This window comes from Cyphomyrmex costatus, unplaced genomic scaffold (genome assembly GCF_001594065.2).
Source record: "Cyphomyrmex costatus isolate MS0001 unplaced genomic scaffold, Ccosl1.0 scaffold301, whole genome shotgun sequence".
In the NCBI taxonomy this organism is placed as follows: domain Eukaryota; kingdom Metazoa; phylum Arthropoda; class Insecta; order Hymenoptera; family Formicidae; genus Cyphomyrmex; species Cyphomyrmex costatus.
In genome coordinates, this window is record NW_017277137.1 from 167949 (window position 1) to 186827 (window position 18879).

The 18879-nt window shown below is 43.1% G+C and overlaps 1 protein-coding gene across 1 annotated transcript in view; it reads left to right on the top strand.

Annotated features, from left to right (window-relative positions):
* The window catches only part of dac (dachshund family transcription factor), a 199349-nt gene that overhangs the window by 136790 nt on the left and 43680 nt on the right, over positions 1-18879 (top strand). The window contains exon 8 of the mRNA XM_018542011.1: positions 14338-14421. Within this exon, the coding sequence (XP_018397513.1) occupies positions 14338-14421 (84 nt within the window). The remainder of the gene's footprint in view (positions 1-14337; positions 14422-18879) is intronic.

An 18879-nucleotide genomic window follows, 5' to 3' on the forward strand; every position in this document is an offset into this window, starting at 1 on the left:
GTCCGTTCTATTCTCCGCCACTTTCCTCGACGCCGCGAGCGACGTCTCCCCGCTCTCTTTGTATCTCTCGCGGCTTCTTCTTTTTCTCTCCATCCTCTTCTCTATTCACCTCCTTGCTCCAACGGTTACTGCAACGCGGCGACCGCATCTCGCTACATAAACTCCTGCAAGCCGCGAGTGGAGGATCTTATGTAGATTCCTTGTAGATCGTGCACCCGATTCGATCGCGATCGGTTCTCTGTGCCCGGTACCGGGTTAATTAAAATTGTAGGAGCCCCAACATCTCTTTTGCTCTCTGTCTCTCTTCTCTTTTTCTCTCTCCCTCTCACTCTCTTTGAAACTCTTCTGTCCCCTGCCATTGCCTCTTTGTGTCTTTTCCCTTTTCTCTCTCTCTCTCTCTCTCTCTCTGTCTCTCTTCTGTCCGTTCTATTCTCCGCCACTTTCCTCGACGCCGCGAGCGACGTCTCCTCGCTCTCTTTATATCCCTCGCGGCTTCTTCTTTTTCTCTCCATCCTCTTCTCTGTTCACCTCCTTGCTCCAACGGTTACTGCAACGCGGCGACCGCATCTCGCTACATAAACTCCTGCGATTTTCGGCCGCCACTGCTTGGGAGGCTGCTTACGTGAAATCCTATTACCTCGAGCGACGATGCGGCACGATGGAGAGGTGGGATGTGCGGCCGCACTGGTACCAGCCATCGAGTAGGTGTCTGCGTTACGAATGGAACGCGAATTACCGACATCGCTGTGATCGTGGTACATAGAGATACAAACGAGACGAGATCGTTTCCCGCTCTGATCGGTACCGCGATCGAGAGCCATTACAGTCACGCAAGCAATGTCGTCAATCACGAATTTCTCCATTATCGATATCGCTTCAAGGCTACAGTAGTACCACGATTTTAAGACACGATTTAAGACCTTCAAGACTGTAAGGAAGATATATCTTTCGAAATCGCGAATGATGAACATGTGTCGAATAAGATGCATTTGTGTCTTTTCGTCGGTGAGAAAGAAAGATCTCTCTGACAGGAACGGCAGATTACGCAGCGCGTAAATATTTCGCAGTACAAACAGTTTACGTTGATACAAACGTCCCGAACGTCCATGTACCGTGAACTTTCGAGAGACGTTCGAAGCGTTAGTTGCCTTCTATTCGCTCGCGGTCGAATGCAGACTGATTGATTTATGCTTAACCCTGCCAACCGACGACCCACCTACTCTTCTCTCTTTCTCGTGTATGGAGAGATAGGTTAGCTTAACCGAGGTTATCTCTATATCGCCCAGCGAGCAGCCATTATCGCGCAAACTATGTACGCACACGTGTATCAGCGGCACGCTTGTTTTTTCCTCCCCCCGTACTCTTTTTATTTTCCACCTTCTCATTCTCCATCTACTACCTTATCTTATACACGAATCAATAAGCGAATGAGTACTTTCGCGCTATCGCTTTTCTATGTTACAAAATTAATTAATTAATTAAGTTTTTTTTTTTTCACGTGATTGGTTGTTACGCTGAATGGTTACATAGCTCGATAAACCTAGAAATCGCCGCTTTTACAGCATCTTTTCATTTCACGTCTCGGCAGTTTTTATTGCCGTCGACTGTTTGCTTTAATTAGCGTTAGAAGGTAAGAGGGGGGGGGGAGGGGGAAGGTATTGTCTTCTCTAGATTTAATTAAGAGTGGAATCGGTTTATTGACCTCCGAACCAGTCTTCCCGTGAACGGCCGCGACGCATCTCAGGGAATCGTTATATGGTGGCGCTTAGCAATAAATAGCTGGCACTTTTATTGCCCTGTGAAGAGAGCAAAAGAAATCTGCCGATCTTCCCGCAGGTAGAAGATGGAACAAAAGAGGCGCACGCCGTAACGCGCGCACAGTAAACAGTTTAGTTTTCAAATTTTAAACGCCACGATGCCATAGGAGGTATTCCCGAAAGGAAGACAGAGAGAGAGAGAGAGAGAGAGAGAGAGAGAGAGAGAAAGGCAAGAGCGGAGCTTCTCTACGCCATTAAATATTTTCCACGATGTATGTACAATATTACGTGTAACATAGGTGTATGTTTACACGCATATCCGAGAAGAGCGCACGGTGCCAGACCAGAACAACTTCCTCTGCATACATCAATTACGCCTCTCGCGGTTCCCATTATTAGCCGCCTATAATTTATTACTTTCCACCTTAATAAGCATAATAATTCCCATGCTATTCTTCGTGCCGCTTCGTATAGCCGCTACGGTGGTGATGATGCTTGTTCATTCTTTCTCTTTCTATTTCTCTCTTTCTCTCTCGCGTTGTACACGCATATATACAATATACATATATATATATATCCTATTTAAGAGAGAAGGCCATAAGTGTGGTCGCGCAGTGCTTGTACGTCTACGTTGGGCCTGACCTCTGACCCAGAGACAATCGTTAAGGTAGCGTATTGAGCTGGCGTGTCCGGACCACCGATATTTAATTACCCTCGGAGCGGAACCGAGTTGGGTCCCTGAGAATCGCGAAAGTTTAAGTTGCGTTTGCAAGAAAGGGATAGATAGAACGAGCGGAATGATTGCCCAACGAAAGAGAATATTGTAAAAACCGACCGGTGGAATCGTAACTCTCGGGCTTAGGTATATCTTTATTCTGCATGCGCTTAACTTCTGCTTGTCCGCGTTGTAACAGAACTGGCGGCGAGAGGATACCGTTTCTTGTTGCGACCGACGGACCGACCGTGTATGCTTTTTGGGTATCCTCCCGGGGCGCGCGACACGGGCCTTTACATCTGCGTTTATAACTCAGAAGCCCGGCCTTAGTATCGACTACAAATTGTTGAAGAACGTTTTGATCGTCCATTATTTCATGATCTTATTTTTTTGTATTTTTTATTAATTATTATAATTTCGTTTTATATAAAATTGTCAATTTTTTGTCATTTGTGAATTATCATATTTTATTTTTTTTTTTTTCTGTATTATGGTCTCACGCAAAGGAAGGTAGTGTTTTGAAAATCAAGTGTTTCCCGGTAACTCCTATTGGTGTCTTGTTTCCTGGCGAGCTCAAGTACTGTCCACAGTATTCACAAGAAAGGCGCCTCTCTAATGAGATTTCTTGGCGCTCGGGTCAGGGTGGACCTCGTTGTTACTCGTAAATCGCAAGGAAACGAGAAGCCGGACACAGGGAACAGCATACGTATGCTCATGCGGTACTCGTGGGACGCGTATATGCACACGGCGAAAGGTATATGCGAAAGATATCCCGTACGAGAGAAAGGATAGTAAAAATCGCGAGGACAATACGATGTCGTCGGTCGATGCGCGTCGTAGACATACGTTCCCACTCGGGGAACCGAGCTGGAGAACACCCTTGGATTGTCAATTAAAGAAATCGCAGGAGGAGAAAACCGAGCTCGTATTCCTGGCATAAGCCACTAACGCAAAAGGGATCGGAAAAAAAAAGATAGAATAAGGCGAAAGGGAAGAATAAACGGTCTGCGGTCTGTAACGCGTACGAGAGCTGTGCTCCGAACGAGCTCCAAACGAGCACACACGGGAGATGCGGAAGGCGTTGGAGGAGAAGGAGGCGGTAGCGAAGAAACGAAGAGAAGCGGAGAGGAAAGAATTTCAGGGAGAAGGGGCTCCGCGATTGGTGCTAGGGAGGCTAATAAATTATGCCTAACACGGGGAACAACTAGTTGATTATTTATTTAACAATAAAACGAGCCACGGGCCCTCCTCGCTCTCGGACCGACCGTAGCGCTGCTTCTTCTTGCCGGCGTGCAAATAAGTTTCGCGTTGACTCTACCGCGTTCGTTTCGCCATGGATATCTGTGTTTGTCTAGCGGGGAAATAATTTCATTTTAATGACGTCCTAAATAAAAATAGATAAATTTTACTCCTTCCTAAATGAATAGGGTAGAGAAAATCGTGCCTAATATTCGATTTCAGCAAGCCAATCCATACACTCATCCTCAGTGCTTATATTCTGTAATTTCTAATAGTGTACCGTTTTCCAGAAAAAGAACATAGCATAATACAGTGATCATTTTAATCTTTATTTATATTGAAAAAAAATTAAATTTTAATAAACACTTGTTTGAATAATTCTAAGTACAAATCTACTAATGTAAATATATTATATATTTATTGATATAAAACTCATTAATTTGATTTAACTTACTTTTTACTGATAAATATTTATTTACTGTAAGTAAATGTTTACTTAATACTATTCAACGAAATATGTATCAACATTCAGTTAAATTTTTTCTTATGTAACATTGGCAAACACCAAAGATGTAATGATTTAGGTACTGTGTCGCGCTGCCATCTTTTTGTCATTGCGTATTACATTATATGTAAAAAAGTTGCGCAATAATATTATAACGAATTGTTGTTAAGGGATACGGAATGCAGAGTTGAGTTACAAAGTGTTTTCCTCGACTTTTGATCTCGGTAAAGATCTTACCTTGCATAGAAGAAAGCCACGAGGTACGAACGATAAACTGCGTGACGTTTTCACCCAACAGGGGTGTCACTTAAATTCCGGATTTAACGATCGCGAAGAGACATCGATCTCGTCGCATTACCATCTTGTACTTGCATACGACGGTGAATACCTCGGAATTAAGTAACACGAATGGCCGTTTGTGTGGCGAGAGAACGATCGAAGGAAGACTTTGCGAAGAGAAATCTTTGTCTGTGGTAATTTCGCATCGACGACGATTATAAACCGAAAATTTACGGCGCGTTGTAGTGAGATTCGCGGGCGAGGAAACAAATGCAGCGAGACAGAGAGTTCTCTCATGTCGTTACCTGCCGGCTGGTTCGCGACTTTGTTTCATCGTATGGTGAATTTTATTGCCTTCAGTATTTACGTATCATCGGAAAAAGAAGAGGAGAAGGTGGAGAAAGAGAAAGAGTACAGCACGCTTCTCTATCGCGCGCCTTTTCTTCTCAGAATCGTCTCAATTCTGCGCGATAACGATCGAAATTAATTACGCTCTGGGTGGCGTAATTCCGACGTCGCTTACACGCACGCATCGCGCATTATCGCAATTTTTGTATACGTATTTCCGTACATGATCAGACGTCACGCGGGATCGTCGCGCGGCTTAAATTAATTCGCCGTGTTTTCCGCGGAATTAAATTAAAATCGCTTCCGCATCGAGCTCGCGCGGATAAGATCAATGCCTGCGAGGGAAAAAAGGATGGAGATTAATTAAGTACGAAGGAAATGTCGCGACGTCGCCAACGCGGTATCGACGTGGCGCGACGCTGAAAATAAAACACGACGGAGACGCGCGGCGACGACAGCAACGACGAGGAAGAAGCGAGACCAGGATAAAAAAGAGGAACTTGACCTACCGCAGTTTTAACTACCGTTCAATTATATAGTTTGCTTTCGGGTCGTCGCGCGAGCGAATAAAGCGTGTAATTTACCGGCAATAAAAGGGCAGTAGTAACGGCCGCGCGTGAGAGAAGTACGAGGAGGAAGGGAACATTGTGTGTGTCGTTAACGACGTCGTTTATTGCCACGAGGAACGAATATTTTGTTGCAACTCGACGAAGCGACAAAGCGTTTCGATTCGCGGCGCGACGAAATCGCGTATGGAGTCGCGGCTTAGAGAGCGAAGCGGCCGGGCCGCGCGAGGATACGTTTTACTGCCGCTGAGTTCCGATAAAAGTACAATATAAGAGAACTGGATACGCGAGAAGAAGAGAGAGAGAGAGAGAGGAAGGAAGAAAGAAAGAACGAGCTTTCGGGCTAAACGTTTTAAGACTATCGCTTCGTGAAAATGTCGTTGAACGCCTTTTTTCTCCGTGCTGTGACGCGATAATTGGATTTCGAAACGACGCCCTCCCTCGTCAGTTAATGCGTATAATCGCGGATAATGCGCGCGATAATCCGCACCTACGACGCTAATTTTCTTGCGTGACATCAGCGAGGGATTAGACGAGGAGGTGCGGACTTAAGTGCGACGAGCACAACGGAGAGAGATGTAACTCGCGTGCATTAACTTGTTCCTTCTTCCTTTTCTCTCGTAATATAATCTCTCTCTATCGTTACGTTCATCTATATTTAATTATTAATTTACTAATTGAGCGGTTGCGCTTCGCATTAAGAATTACATCAGTTTTATCTCTTCAGCGAAGTCGAGTGCCGCTTATTCGAATCGGTTCGTCGTACGTATAGTTGATTAATATGTGTTGGTGTATCTAAAAAAATATACAACTTCCGACACTTTCATGTTCATAAAGATGATATCAATGCTTAGGTGCTGAGTTACTTGGTGATGTCTTATTACATTGGGCAGTTATTTACGATCGTTTCATGTTTGCAGAAAAGTAAGATGTGGAACGAGACGAAAAAAGTGCTGGGCATCGAGAGTTGAGTCGCTTCGACGCTTTCAACACGCGATGTGAAATAAAATCTATAATATATGCGCGCCCCTTTCTTTTTATTTTTAATATTCTCTCCTAGCAATTAATTTTTACTTTTACGAAACTCGAAAAGATATAGAAAGAAAGAGATGTATTTGTATTGTAATATTAAAAAGCGATAATGAGAGAGATTAATTGTACATTCTACAACATTAATCTTAGGTTTTCTATCTTTTTTTCTGAATTGCCATATTTACGGTAGAAATAAACGGATGAAGAGACGCACGGCTTAAATTTAAATGTCATTGATGTAATTAGCGAATGCGACATCGATAAAATTAATAACGCGGGACCACAGTATTAATTTTAAATTATACCTGCATTGCGTATGCAGGGACATTTTTAACGCCGCTTGGTGAGCAGTGCGGCACTTATCAACTTTTTATTGACGCATTCGCATTTGAAAAACACCACGAGGAGTTCTTCCAACATTTGTTTTTCTCTCGTGTTGCGTCGGCCCGTGCAACCTGTCGAGATAACGAGCGGACAGTCCTCCGGTGCAACGACAATCTTAATGATAATTTTATACTGGGAATTATTACCTGGTCGTAATAAGCGGACACTCGATTATAGGCGCGCCTCGAAGCACGCGTCACGTCGTCCCCCATCGTGTTTGTAACTTGAGTGTATTGTGCAAAGATGAAGATAGCCAAGAGCGAATTCATTAGAACGATTGTTAATTACGGCCTCGAGTGACACGCGGGAGCCGATTGGGGGAGAAAGGAAGATTGGAAAGAGGGAACGGCAGCTGTCTCTCATACGGGGTGTGGAGAAGAGATAGATTCCGATTTTTACAATTCTGTTTCGCACGCGATACGCCACCGCTATGTAAACTGTCAGACGTCAAATCAACAAACCAGAACAATCCTATACAATACAGACATTCAAGAGACGTCTTAAAGATGTTTGGAAGATGTCTCTACGTTAGAAAAAAGACGGTTATTGGATAAAGTGTGTCGTATGGGATAAGAAGAGTCTACTCACTCGATAGTTATGGGATTTGCGAAAACGTGTGGGCCATCGCGAAGAGAGAAATAAGGCAGCAAACCTAAATCGGTGCGTTGTTATCGTAACGATGAAATTTCTGATCTGATTAAATTGTATATACTCATGCCTGGTAATTAAGCGGTGGATTAGGAAGCGAAGGATGCGCGCCCTCGTTAAAGAATATGTATCCTGTCTCTGTCTCTTTCTTTCACTGTGGGTCGTTAAAGGATTATATTATTATTCGATAAATTGTGGAAAGAATCATGGTCGTACCGTCGTTTTACGATCGCGAGCCATTAATGTCTTCGCGCTGTGCATGGTCGGAGCGGCATGCAAGCGCAAACAGTCAGACAGTCGTAATAATGATAAAGATCCATACGTGTCGTCAATCTCTCGACGCAAGAAGGAGAGAAAGAAAACGATCAATGGTTTTAGTTGCCATTCTTGTATATTTTTTTTAAATTAATGTTTTGCCGGCTTTGCTGATTTAGCTTAAAACTAATGCCTGTCTTAAAAAGGCAAGAAAATGTAGGAAAAAACGTCAAAAGCGTCGACTTTTTCTGAAAGAATCTTTTCTACATTTCAAGTAGTCACTAATTGTATTCTTGCCTAATTCCTCAAAATAAATCACAAAGTTTTCGTGTTAAAATATCCAAGAGAAGATAGTTTGTTTCATCACACTAAACGTTCATTATTATTGTTATCAGTCTAATATTAACTGAGCTGTTGGATTGATAAAGTTTGAAGTTTCTTGTTCGCGTGTAACTCGAATGTGCAATAATTCCGTCGGATATCCCGTAGGATCTATCCCCGAGGGAGAGGGCGAGAATGGGATTATCTCGAAACGCGAAAACGCTCTTCGGCATATCTCGCCGCGCGAGAGTTCAGGCGAAGAGAACTTTAGCGTCGAGATATACCGCACGACGAGATATCGGTTACATGATCAGCCGACGTAAGATTTAATGGAAATCATTCTGGCGGTTTTTAATTGCAATGTCAATGGATGTTTTGTATTTTTATATAGGATACGATAATAGAGCTCTAATGACTAAATTTATATATTAAATTTGGTAGGGTATAATAATATGATATTATCATTTTACAAGGTGAACATCCCGAATATCGAAGAATATCAAAAAGTACCCAGATTCTTTTTATTTTCGAAATTTTAGAATAACTGTAATAAATTAGATGAATTTTTTTGTTGTGATTTTGTTTTAGCTTTAATGTAGTTCAAACGAAATTATACATAGTAAATTCATGAATTAAAAATAAAGATACATTTTTACGAAGATAATTTTTGTCCGAGTAATTCTCATGATAAATCGCAAAACCGATTCACTCGGTGTTGATGCCGCCGTTCGTGCGAAAATAATCGACAGGGGAGAGACGACTTTGCGTCCCCGATAAGACGAGACAAGAATCTTCGATAATCTGCCAATGAAGCTGTGGACAAGAAACCCGACGCCCACCTACGTGCGCCGGTAGTTTTAGTGCGTACCGAACTCGAAGACCTAGCTGCTGCGATCTAATCCTATTTTCGTTAGATCCGTTAATGGTTAATGGGAGGCAAAGTGGTCAGCGACCGGAACAAGGGCTAAGTCCGTCTTAAATCCCGTAGGAGGAGGGAAACCCTTGTAGCCCTTAGCCAAGGACCGTAATCCGCATGGGATAACTATTGGCTGCGCTGTTGCTTCGCCGAGGCCAAGTCAAACTGTGCCGAGTGCGCGAGAAAGTTTTAATTATTATCGGCAACCTGGCATTCTGTAAATTTCGAGCGATAGGATGTGCTTATTTCGTGGAAAAGCGTGGAAATTGAATAACCGTATGTACGTTAATATAAGCGTAATTCGAGCAATACATTTCGTTAACTAAAAGTCTATACATGTAGATATATAGAATTTAACTATAACAATTTTTGCAATTATAACGATCCGTTTTAATTATAATACTCTTCGAGAAATCGCGGAGGTTATAGAGATGTCGTTAACATTGGTCGACAATTGAAATTCAGCGGAAGGTATCTCCCGCAAAGGACTTATACCCGGAGGACAGAACTAACTCGGGATATATACTTAATCATTATTCGGCTGTGTAATATGCAAGGGTAGAAACAACAATATTCTCGTTTCCGAGAGCGGTTCAGCGCTCCCGCGGCGCCCCCGCGTCTTGTGGCGGATCTTCTCGTAGGCAAATAGTGCAACATCGGGATTAATGAGGATTAGGGTGCGAAATTTATGAAATTCGAGTTCGCCGTCGACGAGCTTTGAGTTCCTTTGAGAAATCCGAAACGACAGCGATCGAGATGCGAGGCCCCCGTAATCGCGTAATTAAGACGGCACGTATACGTGAGGAAATGATGACATTTTAAAGAAACTTCGAGGGGAGGGAAAAAACTTTCTTCAGAAGATACGCGGAACCATACCCCCACGGTGGGGTATCACGATGCAAATAAGAGAATGCCAGACGCGCGATCCCCGGGGCTGTAAATTACCGAAATAATCCGGTGGTTAATTCCTGCCCGCGCTTTATTACCGCTCTTGATCCGTTAAAATTAAATTCATAAATACCCGCCGATCTCGCGTGCGGTCTCGAGAACCCCGACGGGTCTTCTTCTCCTCATCTTGTTTGTAAATATTTCATTCAGCCACGTGAAAGTGTCGCAACGTTCTCGATGTTAGACATTTCGAACGGGATCACGGAAAGAAAAGGCTGCGGTGTTTCGTATAGGCGCTAGACGAGGCTTGTATACGAAGGAGAGTGAGTTGTAACACGAAAACTACATTATACTATTCAAACGATTGCGGACCGCGCCGGGCAAGTTGACATTGTTGTTTCTGAGGGTCGCCTTAGGGCCCTGCGAATATCTTAGCGTCGAGTGTACGCAACTACGTACAGATATACATACATTTACCGTGTGTACGTGTATATTTATATGTATGCACACACATAATATCTGTGCTTGTGCGTGCGTGGCTGTGTGTGCCTACACCACGTCGTGGTACAAGCCCTCCGGGGGCTGTGAACGCTATACCGCAGCCTCTCTCTCGTCTTCCTGCGACCGTATATATATAGTAATCAATAACCATGAATCGCTCCGGTAACAGTGCCATGCACGTTCCGTTGCACCGTTATTGTTACTATGCGAGTGCTCGCGCCACCGTGAAAATTATTATCGCCAACGATCCTAGGTCCGCTTGAGCCCGCTCGCGATATCGTTCGCCGTCCGGTGAGAAACTCGTAAATCGTGATGAGCGTGGCTCTCGGAAATGTATCCGCTACTAACACTACCGAACATCGTAGTCGAGAAATGCATATGAACGCATGTATACGTAAAAGCGCAAGCGACTAAAAGACTTAACTACATATTTAACCACGAAAGGATCTGAAATGACGTCGGGGAATAATTGGCCAAATATTATAATTATACTTTCTACTCTTTTTTCGTTCTTTATACACTTTTTAATATAATGCTTATTATTGAATATCTTTGATATTCAAAAGGTGAACGAGATTTAGCTGCGCAATTAGAGTACACGAAAAAATGATGTATTAACAGTATTTGTCGACAGCAATTTAATTGAAAATAATCTTAATCCAGTGACATTATTAATGAAATAGATTCACCATACTCTTGTTTCAATAAAATGTTATTTGTTTTATTAATACTATCATTCAAAATTGACAAGATCATTGAATTAATATTATTTTCAATTACTGCTGTTGATCAATGCTGTTAATACACTATTTTTTTTTTCTACGTACAAAAATATAATACCAATGTAAAATATACCATATAATTCATTTGCTGTTTATATTTCTCTGCTACGTCAAATTCGGTAACAAAATTAACAGACGTACAGTCTCTCGTTATTAATTACTACCTATCTGTCGTGGTTAAAGCGGTTTCGCCTGTAGCGGTGAAGAAAGCACGTAGGGTAGAATCCTGTTTCGCAAGCGGCTGAATACGACCGCTAAAATTAAAGATATAATTCTCGGTTTATGAGCCGGGTCGCGATTAGGGCTCGTCTAATTGACATAAGAATGATAGAACGGGCCGGGCTTTTATAACTGTGAACAGAGCAGCGCGGCGCGGCGCGGCGCGGCGCGGTGGAATCATTTCCTTACGAGGAAAGCGAGTAAAGCGCTTTTCACCACGGCTAATATTAATCCCTGCAATTTTAATGCTTACGACCCCGCAGCCAAATTTCAATAAGGTCGCTCCTCCCCCACGGCGAGGAGCGCCGGGCTCGCATAATTGATTTCCAGTTTTTTTTCCATCGCGACAAACTTTTCCAGTCGTCCCTTGGCGAAAGTCACGCCACTGTGCGCCCGTAAAAAGAACGTAAGATCTGAGAAAAGGTATTTCGCACATGACGTAACATCTGCCTTTAGGCGGAAAATAATTCGGATGATACGATGTGTGTAGCGACATTGAACATATATAAATATGCTTCCGGGCACAGATTATTATACATATTAATCGCGAAAGATATAGTTTTGTTAAAAATTGATTTTACAGCTTTTTGTATGAACATAAAATCATTCACGAAGCATAGCACGCTTGACGATCTGAGAAACAGGAGCCAATGTACTCTCAAGGTATTCGTCGCGCGGCATAGATTTGAGAGGCGTTTTCGCGAGTGAGAGAAAGATAAGCGAGCGAACGGAGTAATCGTTAAAGCATCTCAGAATCAAGTCGATCCGGAATAAGCCTCGGGGTGGATGCAAGGGCTGGTGTTTCGTCGACGACGATCTCTAATAAAGTTCAATTATCCCCGGAAACGTTTGAGAGAGAGCGGACCGGGGGTGGGAGCGGGAGAGCAGAATGTAGAAGATACGGGAAAGGGAGTGACGGGGCGGGACGGAGGGTACCCAGGGCCGTCGAGAGAAAGAGAAACCGGGAGAGATGATAATCTAAACGATCGCAAAGTGGGCTGCAGAAACGCGCCGAAATTGGCAATAACAGGGTGGCGAGGGGATAACGGGGGCTAAGGGAGACGATGGTGGGGGAGGGGGGGGGGGGAAGGAACACAGCGAGCGGCGTATATACCATGGGGCCCCGGCGCGAACTTCCTATTCTGGTTAGCATTCAAATTGAATCTTCGTGGCGGCCGGTCGTGAAGAGTTACCGCCGTTAATGGACCTCGCAAACGCTCTCAAATTGCTGGCAGACTGCTGAGACGACGCGGCCCTACCTAATCTACCGGCTTGATTCTCTGTCAGGCTTCATATCTCTCTCTCTCTCTCTCTCTCTCTCTCTCTCTCTCTCTCTCTCTCTCTCTTCAGCTGCTTCAGCCTGAACGTATGTCGCGAAACTTTTTGGATTCTCCACGAGAAGCCAGGTCGGAAAATAATTGCTGCTAATGCGACGGTAGCGTATACACGAGTCTGCAAAAGAGTCTTTTAAAAGCTTGCGAAATGTGATAAGCGAATTAAATGTTGTTTCAAATTTTATTATACTTCCCCGATGAGGTATGAAAACGCCACACGTGAAAAATGAATACAGAATCGAGATAAATGAAATCGTTGTTGAGCGTGTTTCTTTCTTCGGATTCTCTAAAATTTTTGGAATCTAACTTTAAAGAGTAAAATCTCACTTTTAAAAATTGTGACAATTGAGCCACTCTTTTTCAACATTGGTTCAAAATTGTCACTCTTTTAGAATTAGATTCCACTCAAAACATTTTACAGAGTAAGTTTCTTTCTTGAGAATTAATATATGTGAGACTAGTATCTCAAATATTTATATCCAATTTTATTTATTTAATTCCAATCTACAATATCTTGCTAACAGCATAGCAAAAAAATCTGCAAATCGTTCGGCGAGCTGACGTACGTTACGAGCTACGTGGCTCATTACCCACAAATGTAATTCGAGAGGCCGGCGAGTCAGAGGAAAGACAGAGAGAAGCCTCTTCCGCCGCCTTACTTTTCTTCCGTTAAATCGAATTAGCTTGCTTGAGTTATAGAGCCTGGAAACGTTTACCATATTACCAGTCTCAAAAATGATTTTGCAACTCTCTAAACTCTAAGGGAATAGTATTTTTCCAAGCTCTATAATATTCGAGGTCGTCATTTACACATTCACGTCCTCTTTAATTTTCTCATTTATATGCTTACGCTTACCTTAGCATGTCACGTTTCGCCACGAGAGTGACTGAAAACTGGTCACCGCATGGCGCACATGGGTTTCTTAGTACCGTTCAACGAGTTTCTGGACTCGTCCTAACGACCCTCTAGCAGAGATTCGAAATGGCTAATTTAGCGCGGTAGCTCCCACGGGAACGGGGGAGTTCTACAAGTCGGAGACGGTGATAGGGAGAATGGGATGAAGAGGGAAGTCGTACGCGAGACAAGAAACATGGACTGAGCAGGTGGAAGTGGAAAGACGACCGGGGGCGGGGGATAGAGACTCCATGTCTTAATATAATTCTATTAGAGGTAACTATGCGAGCTCTGGTCTGCCCATCGCCATTGGATTTAATCACGAACTCAGTCAACCATGCGATATCCTCCCCGCAACACCTCTTGGACGATGGCAGGTGGATAGAGAGGAGAAAACGGCTAGGAGAGACTCTCTTATTGTCAAATTAACCACTGACTATAGTAGATTTGCAAATCTTTCGCATTTCCAGAATTTACGGTCGAAAACTTATAGTCCTTCTTGATGAGATCTTCTCGAGAAAATGAGATCATTTCTAGTAATTATTCATGAAGAATGGAGACACTCGGTTGTCTTAAGCGTTCTCGCGCGAACTAGGTAACCGAGCAATTAAAACTAACGATACGATAGGGGAAGCGAGAACTTGAGTCAGAATTGAATGAAGAGTCGTCCTTCGTATCCCAAGGTGGTTCACACTCTCCGGAGGAGTGCACAAGACATATAAATAAATTTCCATTATCTTGCGTGTGTTACAGCCGAGCTGAAAATGGACGTTCTCCGGGAGCGGGAGGTCAAGGACAGTCTGGAGCGGCAGCTACAAGACGAGCAGAAGGTGCGAGGTGAGTACAAGAGTACAAGAGTTTACCTGGTCGAGATCGCGAGAGGAGGTGTGTCCTTCTACGAAGCATCGAATCGAGACGGTCGGCTTATTCAAGCTTACAAGTGGCACCCAATCCGCGTCCCTCGCACTTACAGCTTTGAGAAAATTGACTTGGCCGACAAGACGATGCATCGAAAGGCTGAGAACGCGCGATCCGCGACACACGGTAATCTCACGGGCGTGCATCGAGCGCGCCTCGAGCAGGTTTTCGAAACCAAAGCTTAACTCGCCGATAAATCAAGAAGCCATAGAGGCACCGTGCCGCGCTGTAAAGTCTCGCGTCTGTGCGTTCGTCGATTCCTGCGTATCGTATTATTCCACGTTGGGGGTCTCTCGCCTTAATTCTCGTCCTCCATAACATTTCCATTCTAAACTCGCCCCTGACTCGGCATCTTCTAAGCATCTTCGCGTCTAATGGAAGGCAGAAATCAGGCCGAAGATCGCGATCGCCTAACCGAATAACTCATATCGGATATCAAACGGTAATAAAATAGTTGCCGTTGCGTGCTCGTTATCCATTTTCCTTTAACCCTCGATCCTATACTACTATCCCTACTTTCGTCGAAGTTCTATCTGATGCAATTTCCCATTCATTCATTCATTTCTGTGTAATTCTGTAGCGTGTAATTCCGAACAAGCGCATCAACAAAAACGAAAATTTCGCAAGTGCCATTTGTTATAAAAGCTGAATATGTTATTGAGCTCGATGAAATATTGAACGGACAGGTGAGAGGGGTATACAGATAACTCTCAATTTACGCGATTAATGCGTTACCTGTAACCCACCATGTAAATTCGAATTCGCGTAAATCAAAAGCTGACATAAGATGAGAGTGTGCATTATACTGTGAAATTGCTGTCGTTTTAATCGAAAATTTTGATCACTCATTTTTCATTTTCTCCGATTTTCCACGCGTTAAATGCGTATGGATTTAGAATGCCGTTATAAAAGTACGCAAATTGGGTGAGAGAGAGAGAGAGAGAGAGAGAGGGAGGGAGGGAGGGAGGGGGAGTACCGTAGCGAGGATCAGAACTGGATCTTCGGTTCCAGCTTGCAGATATAATATCGCGGATTTTCGAGGCTCGACAATGTCGACGTCTCTCGTCTGACGTGACAACAATGCGAGGCTCGATAAATATGTAAAAGTCGGGAAGAACGGCCACGCCATTCGCGGCTTTACGAAACGCGACGTGCTATTCTATTCAAGAATAACGAGTGAAATAGTCTTTTGGTAACGGGCGTAACCATATGCCTAAAAAAAAAAATGGTGCAGTTAAAATATTGCTCAGTGAAACGCACATGATATAAAATTGTTTTCTAAAGGCTCCCTTTTTCAGGAGAGAGATCCGAATTAACATATATTTGACATATGCGATTCCTTACGATGTTACTGTTCGAAATGATTCACAGTTCGCACAAGACTGAATTTTCGATAAACACGAGACGAATGTTATAGACGCGAATGCATTTCAGTCGATTCTCAGGAAAAACGACTCGGCGAGGCCAGGCCCTCGCGGTAACACGAGCCTGTGACAACAGCAGTCCATTAGTCAACCAGCTTGGTGTCAATACATGAATATGACAGCCAGTCTCACGGAATATCCTATCCACCCTGTCTCTCTTTCTTTCTCCCTTTCGCGTCATCTTCTATCCCCTGCTGCTTCGTTCTTCCGACCGTAACGTCAAGCGAAACCATTACTCGCCCTATGATATCGCAAATATAGTAAATAGTCTGCCCGCATTGTGCGGCCTATCGATAACTTTATCCGTGTGAACGATATATGTATTCTGCTCGTGTATTTCGCACGCGTGCAACATTACGTTATCACTAAAATGGCAGTGTGACGTGTGATCCCCGTCTATTATTGATTTATATATTTTAATAAAAAGTATTTAGATGAAAAAAATTTTCCCTCTCGAAATGGTTTTCTAAGAAAAATTTTTTTGCTTATCTCACTACATTTCGTGCGTATGATATATGAAGCTTTATAGGTCAATTCTAAGTAGAATTGTAAGACTCGTATATAACTTGTTCTCGTAAAATATTCTAATTTTATGCGTATGTATCGTAAAACGATTATTCGTAAATATCTACAATTTCTTATAAATTTTATACAGTAGAGGCTAGTAAGAAGCTGTCTGTAAAAAAATAGGTATTGTATAAGCATTTAAAAGTTCTTACGAGAATATGTTATGAGTCTTACGATTTTGCTTAGAATTTAGATATTATTCTTAAAAAATATCGTATGTATTTTTTTTTTTGTACCATTACGTGTATTTGTATACTAGTAGTATTATTGAAAATACTAGACAAATTTGTAATACACACACATAAAGTATACTATATATACAATAGTATCTTATGTATGCGATATTTTTGGATATTTACGGCACCATATAGGATGTATTACCTCCACAAAATTATGCCGAGAGACGGAAAAATTCCTTTCGTAAAAAATAATAGTTCGTTAAGAGAAACCCTCTATGTAATTTCGTCTTTCTACTCAGGGCGGGACTCGTGGCGTCGCGAGATGTAAGGCGATACGTAATTTCGTGCGTAAGCGGGTTCGCGGCTCGCAGGATTCTAAGATGATTGATGACCGGCCAGTCCCACAGATATTTACGCAGGCACTTCATAAGACTTCCTCCTCTCATTCGACTAATGACCGTCTTGTAAGAGATACCGTGTCAACCTTTACCGTTCGCCGGCGACGACGACGACGACGTTGGACATCGACGACGAGAGCGACGACGACGACGACGACCCCGACCCCAGGGCGCTTTAACGAGGGCGTATCCGTCGGCAGTTTTTCCGATCGAGTACCCCGCTGCTGCACGCTCCTTTTTCCCGCAGAACGGCGCACGATGCACACGTGCGCGAACCTTCCCTGCCAAGCCATCCGGGGTTTAAAATACCAAGACAGCAGCCCACGCGCGCGCATTCGCTCGGGATTGTCAGGTAAACTCCGAGCGCCAATAATAAAAACGGTTAACGAGTTTAAAAATACGCGACAAAGTGTACAGCGTTAATTAAGAACGTTAATGTCGATAAAAACAAATTGCTACGCCTAGGAATGTCTCGTCAATTCTCGTCATTACGACGTTATTATGAGAGACGAGTGACAAGTGACGAAGGAGGCTCCGCTATATACGTCTACAGGCAATTTGTGTGACAGAATCGAAATCGTATATATACGCGATACGGCAGGCAGCGTGTTGAAGGGGGAAAGGCAACGTTATTAGTCCGTTTAAAGCCCCGTTTGGCATTTCGGTAAAGGTTGAAATCTTCGGCCTCCCGCCGGATGGGTGGTCGTATTATCTTAGCAGGGGCTACGAGAAATCCGGCTTCCTTCCTCGGTAGTATATCGTGATGGCGAGGGAATTGCCAGTTGGATGCGCGACTTTGTCGACGGCGAACAATAAGATGACCTTTCGCAGCTGGTGAATGCACAGCGTCTCGTAATTCTGAATGCAATACACGAAAGAGCAACGACCTCCACGTTAAAACTCGTTTCCTATTGTTATCAATCTTCCGAAAACATTAGAATGATTAGACCTGTTCTATTCAGCTGAACTCCTCGCACACTTTTTCTCTGCTTTTTCTCCAATGTGAAAAGAAAAAAAAAAAGAAAGATGAAAACCAAAAGAACACGCCAATTATCAGAATTATTTTCATATTTAAATGCTTAGGCCCAGTTTCACAACTTATGGTTAATCCTTAACCGAGGTTTATTTCTTATCTCTTTCTAATTCTAGAATCGCGGAAAGAGGTGAAAAATAAGTTACTCGGTTAAGCGAGTTAACCGTGAGTTGTGAAACTGGGCCTCAATAAATTATTATTCATTGAACATGGAAGGTTTTATATAAGTGATTGACTTATAACGTAATGGTATACGAATAGTTAATCTGTTTTTTTTTTTTTTTACTTTTGTGCATAAACATCGTAGAATTCGAAACACAGAAGCAAGAATGGCGTCATTGTTTTATCTTTTTTTTCCTATGCAACTGAAACATATGAGGAAGTATTGTATCGACGCTTATGAGGTTTCTCACGTTCTTCTAGCGCTTACGCAAACGCGGAAGATCGCATTTAGATTTCGCGTTCAGATTCTTACGGAACTCGGAGCTCTGAGCAAGAGTACACTCGGCTTGATACTTATCTGCGTCCGTGCTAATATTAATATTAGTATTGAAACGATACGTGCGAACGGACGAAAGAATAATAAACACGATGGAAAGAAACCCGCGACGGCTTCTGGATCTGATCCACTGACGGATATTCTGGTCGGGCCACATATCGTACCATCGAATTAACGAACGACGACATTTTCACGCAAAAGCAAAAAGCTCTCGACACACGTAAACCATCGGAACCACGGTAGCCTGGGAACCGACAGCTGCCTTTGCCGCCGGTTT